The sequence below is a fragment of the Oncorhynchus mykiss genome, chromosome 17 (genome assembly GCF_057628025.1).
Source record: "Oncorhynchus mykiss isolate SJ-2025 chromosome 17, ASM5762802v1, whole genome shotgun sequence".
Taxonomy (NCBI): domain Eukaryota; kingdom Metazoa; phylum Chordata; class Actinopteri; order Salmoniformes; family Salmonidae; genus Oncorhynchus; species Oncorhynchus mykiss.
The window spans coordinates 64,530,569-64,545,705 of record NC_143038.1 but is presented as its reverse complement, the minus strand read 5'-3'; the positions used below and the strand labels follow the sequence as shown (position 1 = coordinate 64,545,705).

At 43.5% G+C, this 15,137-nt stretch overlaps 1 protein-coding gene across 2 annotated transcripts; it reads left to right on the top strand.

Annotated features, from left to right (window-relative positions):
* Window positions 1–307: 307 nt before the first annotated feature.
* Window positions 308–13,918, top strand: LOC110494689 (PAK4-inhibitor INKA2). Of its 2 annotated transcripts, XM_021569980.3 has the most exons (3): window positions 392–810; window positions 1,385–1,426; window positions 10,375–13,918. In XM_021569980.3, the coding sequence occupies exons 1-3, from the start codon at window positions 775–777 to the stop codon at window positions 11,455–11,457; spliced, it is 1,161 nt and encodes a 386-aa protein (XP_021425655.3). In that variant the 5' UTR covers window positions 392–774; the 3' UTR covers window positions 11,458–13,918. The 2 variants fall into 2 exon arrangements, with proteins under 2 accessions (XP_021425656.3, XP_021425655.3); XM_021569981.3 differs by lacking the exon at window positions 1,385–1,426 and having other exon boundaries at window positions 308–810.
* Window positions 13,919–15,137: the final 1,219 nt, after the last annotated feature.

Below are 15,137 nucleotides of genomic sequence, written 5' to 3'. Positions count from 1 at the left end.
TGTGAATTATGCTTGTAGCACCAATGTCAAGCATAACACAACTCGCTTTCAACCAATCATCATCTGTGTGTCAAACACGGGGCCTTACATTCCATTTCAATTACATTTAAATAATTTCAAATGAACAGGTGTCTTGTAGTAGTTCATTCAAATGTGTATTTTATAAAGTCTAAAATACTGTCAACATATAGACCTACTATATATTTTCAACTAAATGTAGATTGATTCATTTCAATACCACAAGGACATAACGCATAACCTGACCTCTATTGCAAATACATGCCTTTTTAATTACGGCTCCAAAAGCGTCAGCACTGTGCGATAGAAAAAATCGCAACCTCATTGGATGATCAACCGAAGCGCATCTCATGAATGAGAAAAAATATAGGTTGCACACTGTAAGCAAGGCATGGGATGACAAGTCGGAGATATCGACAGGCAGCCGTGCAAACCTAAAGCATGCTTTGGGTTTAACAATCATTTTTGGAGTAGGCTTAAATATACACAGAGTGACAGATTTTAGAGTTCATGCCTTTGGAATCCACATGACAAGACGCACGCAATCCAGAACAAGAGCGTCTTTACGGCGTTCCATCGTCAGGACGACAGTCGTCTCTTTATCAAAGTTTTTTTTTCTGCGCACAATTTAATGGCCTATACTACGCGAGTGACATTTGTTAGAGACATGCTTGAAAGAACGAGCAAGAATCTTAGTTGAAAAAGCTTACATCTACAAAAATAGAACGACAGCTTCCCAAGTCAGAGCAAAAAAATATGGATACTTGCTTAAGACGTCTGAAGCAGGAACTGGTATGTTGTCTTATTTGAGTTTTCTGCATGTTATTGTATACAATGTATGTTTGTTTTGTTTTTACTGTAAATACCGTTCTGACATACAATTTAAGTATATACATTCAGATTTTGCATTCAGATTTTTGCAAGTTAAAATGCAACTGGGTAATAAAAGAGTAAACAGCAGCTAAAATATACATGTTAATATTTCGTTATTGTTATACAGCTAGCCCACTGGGCACAGACATTTCAACGTTTCGTTTTTGGGGTTGAATTGTCAACTAACGTGAAATCAACAACAAATGTCACTATGTCATTGGATTTAGGTTAAAAGTTGTGTAAAAATTGTTTTTAAAAGACTAACGTTGATGACTTTTTGCAAATCCAATCACTTTTCCACGTTGATTCCAATGTCATCCCCATTTAATTATTTTGTTGAAATGACGTGGAATTAACGTTGTTTCGACCAGATTTTGCACCGTGGGGGGGAGGGGTGGGGAGGGGTGGGGTGCATAATAAGGCACGGTGCAATTGGTTTACTCAAGCAAATCAAATAGCTCAGTGCGAACATCATATCATGTACTTTTTGCAGACCGTTGTGCATGCGTCTGGGCGCCATGAACGGGAAGAAATGGTACAGTATAATGAATGGTCAAGCTTCCTGCTGCCTTTTCTTTTCATATTCAACTGCTGCTTCTTTTAATATTCTTATATTCATATTCCTAACCACCGAGGCATGTATAGGCTATACACTCTCTTCAAACTCCTTTTAAACTGTGAAGGATGTTAATTTAAACTTAACCCACATGGCCATGGCAAGGCATGCAAGGTCTGCAACATTACTCTTCTGTGGCTTCTGGGTTGTCTGCACTGAATTCGCTTGTGTTGCCCATGCCAATGTTCACACATGTCTGTCTGTGTCTTCCCATTCCTGGTTCCCTGAACACTCATGGCACATAGGTACACTGTACCATTATGTCAGTGGGGAAAAGCAAGGGTGTGTATAAGGGCAACAGAATAGAGTGGAATAGAATAGAATACGGGCAGTAGATTAGCCTTATGATCCAAGTCTACAGTCTTCTTATTGTACATGTGGATGCTATGTCTCATTTTATGGACTGTTGTATCATCTGGGGTCTCTGTAATTTCAAGAAAATGACAAACATCTGCAACAGACCTTGACTTGACCCTCTGATCCACCCGCCATAGCTGGTAGGTAGCCCAGCACTATGTGTGGGAAAGTGTGGTGTCAAGAGGTCAAACTGAACAGTGGACTTTGAAAGGGGACAAGGATCTGCCACACTGATCCTTATCACTGGGGCTCCTCAGGGGTGTGTACTTAGGCCCCTACTGTATTCCCTGTTCACCCATGACTGCTGTTATAGACTGTTTTCTCTGCTACCGCACAGCAAGCAGTACCGGAGCACCAAGTCTAGGACCAAAAGGCTCCTTAACAGTTTCTACCCCCAAGCCATTAGAACGCTGAACAATTCATAAAAATCGCCACCGGACAATTTACATTGACCCTCCCCCCTCTTGTACACTGCTGCTACTCGCTGTTTGTTTGTTACTTATGCATAGTTACTTCGCCCCCACCTACATGTACAGATTACCTCAACTAGCCTGTACCCCTGCACACTGACTCGGTATTGGTGCCACCTGTATATAGCCTCATTATTGTTATTCTTATTGTGTTACTTTTTATTATTACTTTATATTTTAGCCAACTTGGTAAATATTTTATCTTCTTCTTGAGCTGCACTGTTGGTTAAGGGCTTGTCAGTAAGAGTTTCACGGTAAAGTCTACACTGTTGGTTAAGGGCTTGTAAGTAAGAATTTCACGGTAAAGTCTACACTTGTTCTATTCGGCGCATGTGACAAATAAAGTTTGATTTAATTTGATACCTAGTCAATTGCACAACTGAATGCATTTAACCCAACCCCTCTGAATCAGAGAGGTGCAGGGGGATGCCTTAATCTACATCATCGGTGCAGTTGTTGAGAGGGTTAACTGCCTTGCTCAAGGGCAGAACAGCAGATTTTTCCAACCTGCCAGCTCAGCGTTGCTGTCCCAATATTTTATTTTTTTATTTATTTTTTATTTCACCTTTATTTAACCAGGTAGGCAAGTTGAGAACAAGTTCTCATTTACAATTGCGACCTGGCCAAGATAAAGCAAAGCAGTTCGACAGATACAACGACACAGAGTTACACACGGAGTAAAACAAACATACAGTCAATAATACAGTATAAACAAGTCTATATACGATGTCAGCAAATGAGGTGAGATAAGGGAGGTAAAGGCAAAAAAAGGCCATGGTGGCAAAGTAAATACAATATAGCAAGTAAAACACTGGAATGGTATATTTGCAGTGGAAGAATGTGCAAAGTAGAAATAAAAATAATGGTGTGCAAAGGATCAAAATAAATAAATAAAATAAATACAGTAGGGAAAGAGGTAGTTGTTTGGGCTAAATTATAGGTGGGCTATGTACAGGTGCAGTAATCTGTGAGCTGCTCTGACAGTTGGTGCTTAAAGCTAGTGAGGGAGATAAGTGTTTCCAGTTTCAGAGATGTTTGTAGTTCGTTCCAGTCATTGGCAGCAGAGACCCAACGCTCTAACCTGGCCTGGCTACCAGCCACCCGTATATCTGGAACTATTTAAACCTGTGCTTACTACTGGAAACATACCAGAGCCTGATAGATCTCCTAACCTTGACTCTTTACTTACATTTCCTTTCATATGGAAGTCCTGCTTGGCAAAACAAACTCTTCCGTTTCTAACAATACAATGTTGCTAAGCGACGATGATTCATCATGAGTCACACAAAGACTCAGTCCTTTTCAATGATCCCCTGAGTATCTTCTAAATGGCAGTTGAACACTTGCATGGTGCTGTTACCTCTGAGACTAAAGGATATCAAAGCTTTTGATATCGATACTAACATTTCATGGTTCTTCTATAGCTGTTATTCGCTTCACAACATTTAAACTAACTGGCTGTCAATTTGGAATTCTATTCAAAGGAGGGTGTGAGTGAGCCGTAAAGGTCATGGAACTTCTGAGAGGTGAACTCTGGCAATGCGGTTATGTCCTGAGGTGGTTAGCCAAGCTACTGTGCTCACAGAGTTTGTTTATTCTTTGTTACCTCGAGGGTGTTGGGCTGGTAGTGGTATGGCTCTGAGTCTGAGCAGTGGTCTCTTGTTCGTTTGTTTGGAGCCTCTCCTGTGGTTCCATTCTCCAGCCAGCCCTTCCTTCCCCTCAGCTAAAATTGGCCGAGGTCACATTGGCAGCTGCATGATGTGATCATTGTGTTTCAGAGATCGCTGATAACCTCCCACAAGGACTAATGCATTTATGCCACTCCAATCTGCACAGAGATCTGATGAATGTGATTCACAGTGAAAGTCAATTCTTCAACAGAAAACATAAGCAAGTTGCTCAAGACCTAATTCATTTCATGGTTATTGGGGCAGCAGGTTTGTAGTGGTTAGAGCATTGGGACAGTAACTGAAAGGTTGCTAGATTGAATCCCGAGATGACAAGTTAAAAATCTGTCGTTCTGCCCCTGAACAAGGCAAATAACCCACTGTTCCCGGTAGGCTGTCATTGTGAATAATACTTTTTTCTTAACTGACTTGCCTAGTTAAATAGGCAAGTCAAAAATAGATAAAGTAATTACAATTATCTCGAGCGTTTGCAGTACAATGATGCAGTAAAATTTGATATTGTTATTGTTGTGCATTTTGTTTGGATAGTAAACTAATGCTCACTTGAACAGCACACAGCATGTACAGACTTTCTGTTCTGCTGTTGGTCATTGTGAGCCAAGGCTCCAGATTGGATCACCAACCGTCTCCAAAACGGTTCTTCCAAAGAAGTAGCTTGGTAATCTCTCCCGCTTCACTCAGGCCAGGAAACTGCCCATTAGACCACCTCCCAGTGTTAGATGCCCCAGGAGGCCTGGTCTGGCTCACCCCACCTCTGGTCCCTGCTCTATGGTCAGCGCAGTGCAGCGGCTCACCCCACAACAGGGCTCTGCTCTATAACACGGCTACAACAATCAAACTAGTTGTTTAAAGGGTAATAAAAAAACTGTGATGCACATTCATGTTATAAACTATTTATCGTTATTGCGTCAATTGTATTTTTGTCCATATTGACCATCTCTAGTACAGAGGCATGGCCTGTATGCCCCCAACACACATCCTATTACTGCTCCTGACCAACACAGCCTACCATTCATACTCAATGAGAGGTGTGTGGGGGGTTGTGGAGATGTTTGTGTGTGTGTGTGTGCGTGCATGTGTGTGTGTTTATGGGATAATGCCCTCTCTAAAAGCCCAGGGTTTGATAAGCTGGCCTTGGCCTCCCATTTCCCCTGCCTCTGGTCAACAACTCTGAATGGCTTTCTTTACATTCATGACATTAAATAAGGGTGTTTAGTTGACTGTCCCTTATTACAATGAACTGCCACTTAAAGACGTGTTTTTGTGTGTTGGTTTGTTTCACTGAATCCAGTTTAACCGTGTCAATGAGGGTTCTGCGAACAACCACACATACAGGGAGACGGCTTTAACCATTCCAACTGGGTCAGGTTTGCTCGCATTTATTTTCTCCTTAACTGAATGAGAAAACACGTAAGAGCACAGACCCTAATCTCAACTGAGCGCAAAATAGTGTTTGTTTATTTATGCTGGGTTGGATTTAATTCACATTCATGCATATTCAATGACTAATGTGTGTTAACTGAACACTCCTTTCCTGCTTTTAGTGAACAGTTTATATGAATTTGAAGAAAGAAGCACTGACATCATCACCTTCTTAACTTTTAAAGGCCCAATGCAGCAGTTTTATATCAATATCAAATCATTTCTGGGTAACAATTAAGTACCTTACTGTAATCGATTTCCATTAAAATGGGCAAAATAGGTTTTTGGAAAAAAATATTTCTCAAGCAAGAATTTACCTCGGACTGTCTGGGAGTGGTCTGAGTGGGATGGGAAAACTGAAAACTAGCTATTATTGGCAGAGAGGTTTGGAACTCTCTTTGTTACTGGTCTATTAATCAATTTACCGAAACTCCCACCCATGCAAACCTGCTGAGTAGAAGGTCCTGTGTAGATTGTATTTTCAACCAGCCAGGCTGGTCTCATAGACTAGACGTGACATAGTAAACGAAAATCCAGGACACTCAGATAAATATGATATGTTACGTTTGGTTACATAAGACAGAAGGTTACTGAAGGCAAAAACTAAAGGAAAAATACGTATAGCAATCCAAAGTTTGCGTGTTTGAATCTCATCACTGACAAAAGTAGCTAATTTGCAACTTTGCAACTACTTACTGCTTTTTAGCCCCTTTGCAAATAATTAGCATGTTAGCTAAACCTAACACTAACCCTTAACCATTTAACCTAACTCCTAACCTTAACCCCTAGCTCACCTAGCTAACATTAGCCACAATAAATTGGAATTTGTAACATATCATCCGTATTTCAAATTCTTAACATATTGTATCATACGATTTGTAATTCGTAAAATATAATACGAATTGTAATTCGTAACATATCATGTTACATCCACAAATTGATACATACCATACCAAACCTAACATATCATACCTATTTGAGTGTTCATTATGTGACGTCTACCCCTGAGTCCAGGTTGAACCAGCAACTATCAGGAAATAACAGTGATAAAAAAAAATCACACATTTACAATGTTAGTTTCATAAGCTGTTGTGCAATCTGATATAAAACACAGGAAAAACATTAATTGTACTGCACTGGGCCTTTAATGGCTGATCATCCAACATTAATTCGAGACTGGCAGCAATTACTCCCAGAGTTTGAGAGTATTGAGTTCTTCATTGACAATTAGCTTTAGTTTGTGTGTGAGGATGGCTGCATTGCCTTTAGCCTGCACTCTTACTTCTCAATGCATGCTCAGTCATTCCCCAAACCCTTACAGCTGACAGTTACAGGCAGACAGTAACATATCACACTGCTGAAGTAATGCTAGCACACTAACATTACTGAAAGCTGCGGACTTAGCGTCAGTATTTGAGACATTGCTTAAGTTAATGGTACCACACAGTGTTTCATGCCCTGAAGCTCCTTATTCACAGATTTCGACCTGGAGGATGTGGAGCAGCGCCTGTCTGTTCCAGTTAATATGAGAGGGAGGCGAATAGCAGTCGTATTCTATGAGTCACTGACTCAAGCCATCTCTGCAACACATTACAGTAAACATCTGGGGTGGTACAGTACACTGCCCTGGGGGACAGGGGGGTGAGCAGTCACTCAGTCAGTCTCCAGCAAAAATCTGATGCCAGCTATAGGATATGATTTGGGGTGGCAAGTAGCCAAGTGGTTAGAGTGTTGGACTAGTAACCGAAAGGTTGCGAGATCGAATCCCTGAGCTGACAAGGTAAAAATCTGTCGTTCTGCCCCTGAACAAGGCAGTTAACCCACTGTTCCTAGGCCGTCATTGAAAATAAGAATTTGTTCTTAACTGACTTGCCTAGTTAAAAATAAAAATCTGGAAATGTCTGACATATTTGGGTTAAAAGTTTTGTGGCCATGCGCTGCCAGAGCAAGTGCCTTAGATGGCACAGTGAGGCCAACAATAGGACTGCTCCGCAGGGCACATTATGAATCATTTAACAGAGCCAGAGAGTCAAGATGGAGTAAACCAGGTGTGCTTTTTGATAACTGGAGGGAATGCGTGTATTTGGGGGCACGGAGAAGGGTTGCATGTGAGCAGTAAGCAAGGCATTAAAAAATGAACAAGTTAGCCAGCTAGATTCCATGAGAATAGGATGAATAGTAGCATCTCCAAACAGGGGTTGTAGTGAAGCTGTAGAAGGTTAACTTCTATACCTTGTGACGTAGTCTTTTGAATCATACTGGTGTAATGTTTTTGAAAAGGCCACGTTGTTTAATGGAGATGTCTGTAATTGGGAAAGTGTGCATCATGTGGTTGAACTTTGATGTGGTTTGAAGTAAAACGTAATTATATACAGTCTGTTCCCCAGCTTCTAAAGACTCCAGCTAATTATACCTAATGAAGTCAACCATAGGTGTTAGCGCCTAGAACCGCAGGAGAACACAGAGATGACCTCATTGTTCCAATTACCTTCTCCTTCTATAATGGCTACTCAGGAACAAAGACTCCTTTGTCTCCAGCATATGCTTAGATAGACATATTATATGACCTTTGCCAATGTTATTCATACCCTAAGTTATTCCACTATCTTTCCATATGCTTCAGAGTAGGCCTACTGATGTTACTTTTCATTTTCGGTAGAAATGTCAGCTGAGCTGCATATTGATTCAAATGACATCTTCTATGAGACCTTTTCAAGTGCTTCTTGATGCGTAATGATCTTTGTTGGAATATGTGGGACTGAAAGGCCAGTTTAGCGTTTGTCAGTGCAGTGGCTCTTGCAACGGTTAAAAGTAGACAAATTACAAAATTCAACAGATTATTTTTCATGCAGATTAACTTGAGTTACTCTTTCAATATGAAAGTATGAAGTATTTTCAATGTGATTCAAGAGGGCTCTTTACATATGAAGCATTATAACATGTTATTAACATGTCGTTACATAAAAACAACAGTCATACACTAGGACAAACTTGCAGATTATTATATTCACCTCTCAATCACTGCTGGTGATTCTCTCCTGTCTGTCATATGCTACTGTGTTAGTTACTGTAAAACAGGATCCAATGCTTTCCCACTAGGCACTAATGGTACCCAGATACAGTACCACTGACCTTGTGATTTATGACACCCACCCACGTCCTGTTCTTCAATAATTTAGACCGCTGCTCCATGTCTAGATGGATTAAGGCACTGCATCTCTGCTAGAGGCATCAATACAGACCCTGGTTCGATCCCGGGCTGAATCACAACCGGCCGTGATCGGGAGTCCCATAGGGCGGCGCACAATTGGCCCAGCGTCGTCCGGGTTAGGGGAGTGTTTGGCCAAGGTAAATAAGAATTTGTTTTCAACTGACTTGCCTAGTTAAATAAAGGTTAAAAAAAATAAAACATATGGCAAGGCCCCCATAACGACCCTCACACCCGAACTTACCCTGCTGTTACCCCAAAAACCACTTCCACTGCTGCTGACTCTCACACGGTCTGTGTCAATCAATGTGTGCTTGAGTGAACCCACCCCCACAGTTAGGGATTAACGTCTAGACACACAGCTGATTGGCTACCAGGACAGGCACTGGCCCTGATTGGCAGGGGCTTCATATAGGGGCTGACAGGAAGGGCTGTTTGAAAGGTGAGAGAGAGGGGAGCAGAGACGGACTGACAGAGCAGCCAACAGAGAGGAGAAAAGAGAAAGGGAAAGACCTCTGGGAAAGTTATAACAAGGTAAATTGATTTATTAGGATCTTAGACTCATGGATAGATTGATGATCTAGGACGTATGGGGGGAGATATGCTGGGCAATGTAAACATATGTTTTCCATGCCAGTAAAGCCCCTTAAATTGAAATATTTAATTGATATAAAGGTGAATGTTGATGTGTCTGCCCTGTAAAAGTTTCAACAACATTGACAGACCAGAGGTTTTCTATATGTCATTGTATTGAACAGCACTTTATCTAACTTGTTTCGATGTTTGTATTCTAATGTGAGTTGGAGCAATCTCATATAATGTTACATTGTTGGTATGGTGGGCAGATTGTGCTACCCAGGTGGAGGAGTTGTTCTAGGGTGAATGCTGTCTATATTCAGAGAGATCTGTGTTCAGTGAAAACCCATAGTTGATCAGACTACTGAAATGTTATCCATTATTTTATCAATTTTACCAATGCGCTATTCAAATGTTCGAATACAACATGCTATTCTCAAAAGGATATCCGCAAATCTTTTTCTATTTCTGTAAAGCTACATTTGACGTAAGATCACACAGCTTTGCTTTTAATAGGTTGCATTCGCCTCTGTGTATTCTTAATTTCAAAGACATAACAGTCATATCAAAGTGAGTCAGGGTGCATGACTTCATTTTTAACAAGTCAAGACATGGGGTCAGGTTGTTGCCTCAGGGATTAGTTGGTTGCAGGGGAAACAGTTACAACATGGTCACATGACGTAAGCTCAGTCCCACAGGATGCTGGCCCAGAGAAAGAGAGAGAGCTACAGTCAGTGCTACTCCTCCCTACAGCTGCCGGGCGACAGGGTCCTCTCACATATTCAGGCCAGATGGGGGCCCTATCACTTTCAAAATGGGTCACGTGACTGAACAAACCATGTGTGGCCTCAAAACACAAAAGGGCAACAGTGCAGAGAGCGATTAACTGTAGCAACACTAAAGGAAGAATTAATTCATATGTTAGTACCATGTGTACATTTTGGTTTGTCCTTGAGTGCATGTATTTGTCCTAAGAGGTGCTGTGATCTAACATAAGTTCAACCGTACAGGGGCAATGAAAACAATGGTCGATGTTTGACAGAAGGTTATGGGTCAAGTGCTTGAATGGATGAGTTTTGCGGGTCCTTTTGTGAAGCTAACTAGCCATTTCCCTGTTGTTTTTCTCCTTCCTCTCCCTCTCTACAGGTGTCTATGAAGGAGGCAGGAGATGGCCTCCATGCTCAGATGAACTCCATGATGGGGGCTCTTCAGGAACTCAAGCTTCTACAGGTGCAGACAGCGCTAGGGCAGCTAGACATCTCAGGGAGGTCTGTCCAAAGGGCGGCCCTACCACCAGCAGAGGACACGTGCCCTGGCCCTATCCCCAGCCCCAATGCTACCATTGGCTTTGGCCACGATGAGACCCTGAGGCCCCCCCTGGTCAGGACATCCAGCCGGGGGGGACACCAGAGCAGCCTGGGCACCTCGCCCTCTTCCTCCAGCCTGGAGACAGTAGAGACTGAGAGTGAGAACCAGCCTCTCCCTCTCCCCCGCAGAGTGTCTGGATACACCACCCCACAGGTGGAGTACTGTGGCCCACGTCTTAGCCAAGTGTTTCCAGAGCATCATCAGCCGGCTCACTCAGGCCAGGTATTGGATCTCCCTGGCATTCTCTACAGCCTGTCCAGGGAAGGCCCCTCGCTGGACAGCGACTACTCCCAGGACAGCATGGACGACTCCAGAGACTGGACCTCCTCGCTCATGAGCCACAGCCGCAACCGGCAGCCGCTGGTGCTGGGGGACAACGTTTTCGCCGACCTGGTGGGCAACTGGCTGGACCTGCCTGAGCTGGAGAAGGAGGAGATGATTGGCTGGACCGACAGGCCCGACTCCCCGGCCCACCCTCTCTGTCTCAGCCGCTCCCAGGAGATCTGCAGGAAGGTCTCTCTGACCACCAATATCTTCAAGAAGTTCCTGCGCAGTGTGAGGCCCGACAGGGACAAGCTACTTAAGGAGAGGCCAGGCTGGATGGTCCCTGAGAGTCAGGAGGCCGAGCTCTTTAAGAGGCCCAAGAAAGTGTCTAAGCAGCAGACCAAGGGGAGCTTCTACCTCCCATTCTGGGCAGGTGTAGGGCAGCAGGGTAAGGGACGGCCATGTCCCCAGTTGGCTGAGGAGAGACATCCCACGAGCCAGGGCCAGTTCTCTGGGCTTTACATAGACAGGAGACAAGGGGCCAGAATGGAGAAAATGCTGCCCTTGTTTGACTATAACACGGCTGTGTGGGTGTGATGCTGACGCTGCTCTAGGATGCTGCGGTGGTGGCAGGTGTTGGGGATTTGGCTGGGAGCTCTTGGGTGGAAACAAGGAGGTTTGTGTGTCTGTCTGTCTCCTTCTCCAAGAGAAAAGGCAGACTGAGGGATGAATATCCAGACTATTTCCCAATAGAGAGATTATCAGGGAAACTGTTTGTCTGACAATCCTAAGACCTTTTTGTCTGTGACTGTGAGAGCAAGCAGGACTTTCTCTAATAGATGGGTTCACCAAAGTTAATAAGATTCTAATGAGTGCATAAGTGCCCTGGACTATACAATATACGGTACTTCAATATGGACATAATAATGCTCTGAATTTCTCTCGAGTTGTTACAGCATCATCATGGTTTCAAACCTCAACCCTGTTTCATATGTTTGAATTCTACTGTATACCCAAGTGTATCCCCACCCTCATCTCGTACTTCTGTCAGTTGTGACACATCCTGCATGGGCACTACTAAATGTTTCATCTATGACATTGTGAAACAGTCACTGAACTGCCACTGAACACAACCACAGGTGCTTCTCTGCCTCGCTGCCCAGAGTCAGACGGTTGGATGAATACACACAGAGTGTAATATTGTTCCATCAGCCTAACTCAGGGATCGGGATGTGGCCTGTGTGACCGACTGGGTTCAAACCTGGATCTCCTGTACACCACAAGACTGTTAGCCCGCTGAGGTAAAGCCTAGGTCTTAGCTTGGGAAGCTAACACAGGTCTTCAGGTCTCAGGCAAGGTTACTCATCACATGGTTCCTTGGTTCCGAACCACCTCTGTTACATCTTCACCATCCACCTACACACACAGGATAGGGTTAAAGGCCCAGTGCAGTCAAAAAATAGATTCACCTGTGTTTTATATATATTTCCACACTATGAGGTTGTGAAAATGATTGTAATGCCCTTTTAGTGTAAGAGCTGTTTGAAAAGACATGCAGACATGATGGAACATCGTGACTCTTCAGCCAATCCTCCTGGATAGTGTATTATACATGGCAGAGAGAGAGGGAGTGAGAGCGAAAGAGCTGTGTACCATCTGGCTGCCTACAGTTACATAAGGACAAGCTAGCATCACAGACAAGAGGTGCAGTCATTCAGCGTAGGCTGTCGAGTGTTTTGAAACCAACCCTAAGCTGTGATACTGAAGTTACATGTATATGTCCTATGTATGTAATGCCAGACAGGGCCTGGAGACAGGGCCTTGAGACAGGGCCTGGAGACAGGGCCTTGAGACAGGGCCTGGAGACAGGGCCTGGAGACAGGGCCTGGAGACAGGGCCTGGAGAGTTCATGTAGAAAGCAGAGGACTGAGGAGTAGAATGTTTACAGTGAATCATTCCACATGTACATGCAGTACTAAATGTCATGATGTCAACAAAGTCGATTAGCCGTTGTGTAAAGTCATTTTAAAAAGGGACTTAAAGAGATGGAGGTTGAACCCGGTAGATATGTGGTTAGACCAAGCACTCTTCATCAAACTGTATGAAGGAGGTGTTGTGAAGAGATTTGAGAGAGCAGCATGAACATTAGAATGGTTTAGCAACATTTGCAATCATTTTCCAGAGCTGAGCTCCACATACAATTTCCTCAGGGAAATCACTGTAATTACAAAAACTATTTATCTTCTTTAGAAAACACACGGTATGCAAGTACAATCCTCAGCCCTCACTAGTAATAAGAGTGGCCTGAGAAGTCAAACATCACCCCGTCCATTAATTCAACAGACATGATTATGAATGTTCCAATGCAGCCATTTTTATCTCAATATCAAATCATTTCTTGGAAATAATTAAGTAACTTACTGTGATTGTTTTCAATTAAAATTGTCAAAAAGAAACAAAAATACCTTCTTAGCATGAGCAATTTCTCAATCAAAAATATAGCTAGGACTGAGTGGGGAAGGGAAAACTGAAAACTAGTTGTTATTGGCAGAGAGGTTTGAAACACTCATTATTATCTCACCAGGCAGGCCAAAACTCCATCCCCCCCAAAACAGGCTGAAATTTCAGGCGGTCTATTCAAACAGCTCTTACACTAATAGGGCTTTATCATAATTTTCACAATTTCACAGCATTACTCCAACCTCATAGTGTGGAAATATATATAAAACACAGGCAAATCATGTTTTTGACTGTACTGGGCCTTTAAATATCTCTTCATGTACTGAAAACACATGGGTTTCTTTCAATATTCAGTTCGGATTATATTCAGTAAATCACACACACAGACGGACGGTCTCTACAAAAACTGTAATGCCATAAGAGCCTCTATGAGCCTCTGTCTGCCTGTAGTCTTATTCATATTTACAGCTATAATTGTAATTTTAGCACTGTTGTTAAAACTGTGGTTCTGCGAACCTCAAAGTGTTCCTGAGTGTAAATTTGCACTGTAAAACTTCCACTGGCTCTTTGTAAATTAAACTTTTTTCTGAAGAGACTGGTTTCCTGACTGGAAATTGAATTTGTATATTCTGAACATAAATGTACTATTTGACCGGTGACCAATTTTTATTGGGTGATTCTAATGTTGACCCAACATACTTCTAAACAATTTGTCTGTCTTGCTACGTTTAGATTTGTGGGGATATGTTTTATATATCAACGATAATCCAGCCTTCTCTTTACTGAAAAGTTCCGAGTAGGATTTGACTCTGACCTGCTCTAGTCTACTCTGACCTGCTCTACTCTGCCCTGCTCTACTCTAGTCTGCCCTGCTCTACTCTGCCCTGTTCTACTCTACTCTGCCCTTCTTTGCTCTACTCTGCCCTTCTTTGCTCTACTCGGCCCTTCTTTGCTCTACTCTGCCCTACTCTACTCTACTCTGCCCTGCTATACTCTGCCCTTCTCTGCTCTACTCTGCCCTGTCTACTCTACTCTGCTCTGCTCTTCTCTGCTCTGCTCTACTCTGCCCTACTCTACTCTTCTCTGCTCTACTCTTCTCTGCTCTACTCTGCCCTACTTTACTCTGTCCTGTCCTGCCCTACTCTACTCTTCTCCGCTCTACTCTACTCTGCCCTGCTCTACTCTGCCCTACTCTACTCTACTCTGCCCTGCTCTACCCTGCTCTACTCTACTCTGCTCTGTTCTACTCTACTCGGCCCTTCTCTGCTCTACTCTGCCCTGCTCTACTATACTCAGCCCTTCTCTGCTCTACTCTACTCTGCCCTTCTCTGCTCTGCTCTACTCTACTTTGCCCTTCTCTGCTCTACTTTACTCTGCCCTACTCTACTCTGCTCTTCTCTGCTCTGCTGTCCCGGCCGGGAGGAGACCATGCCCTCCGCATCCCCCAGCTCTGGGTTAACCCGTATGGCGAGTTACGTCACCTCCTGTTGAGCGCACACCGAAACAGCCCCTCCGATGGTTCCTGTACGAATCGATGGCATCGACACCCACGCTCTGCTAGACTCCGGCAGCATGGTGACCCTGGCCCACCCGCAGTGGCTCACACGAGAGGGGAAGGATGAACCAGGGGACGAGGAGGTGACGGTGTACTGTGTACACGGGGACACGAAGAGGTACCCAACGGTGCCAGTGAGGATAACCACCCCAAGGGGGGAGTGCGAGATTCACGTGGGAGCTGTTCCTAACCTACACATGTCCATTCTCCTCGGTCAAGACTGCCCTCTCTTCCAGGCCCTGTGGAGGAGGGACCTGGGGAG

What these genes read in the sequence shown, in the direction of transcription:
- LOC110494689 (XM_021569980.3), top strand. Translation starts at nt 775, where the DNA reads ATGGATACTTGCTTAAGACGTCTGAAGCAGGAACTG. An exon ending in GACGTCTGAAGCAGGAACTG is followed by an intron (nt 811 to 1,384) that starts GTATGTTGTCTT and finishes TACTTTTTGCAG; the next exon opens with ACCGTTGTGCATGCGTCTGG. An exon ending in GCCATGAACGGGAAGAAATG is followed by an intron (nt 1,427 to 10,374) that starts GTACAGTATAAT and finishes CCCTCTCTACAG; the next exon opens with GTGTCTATGAAGGAGGCAGG.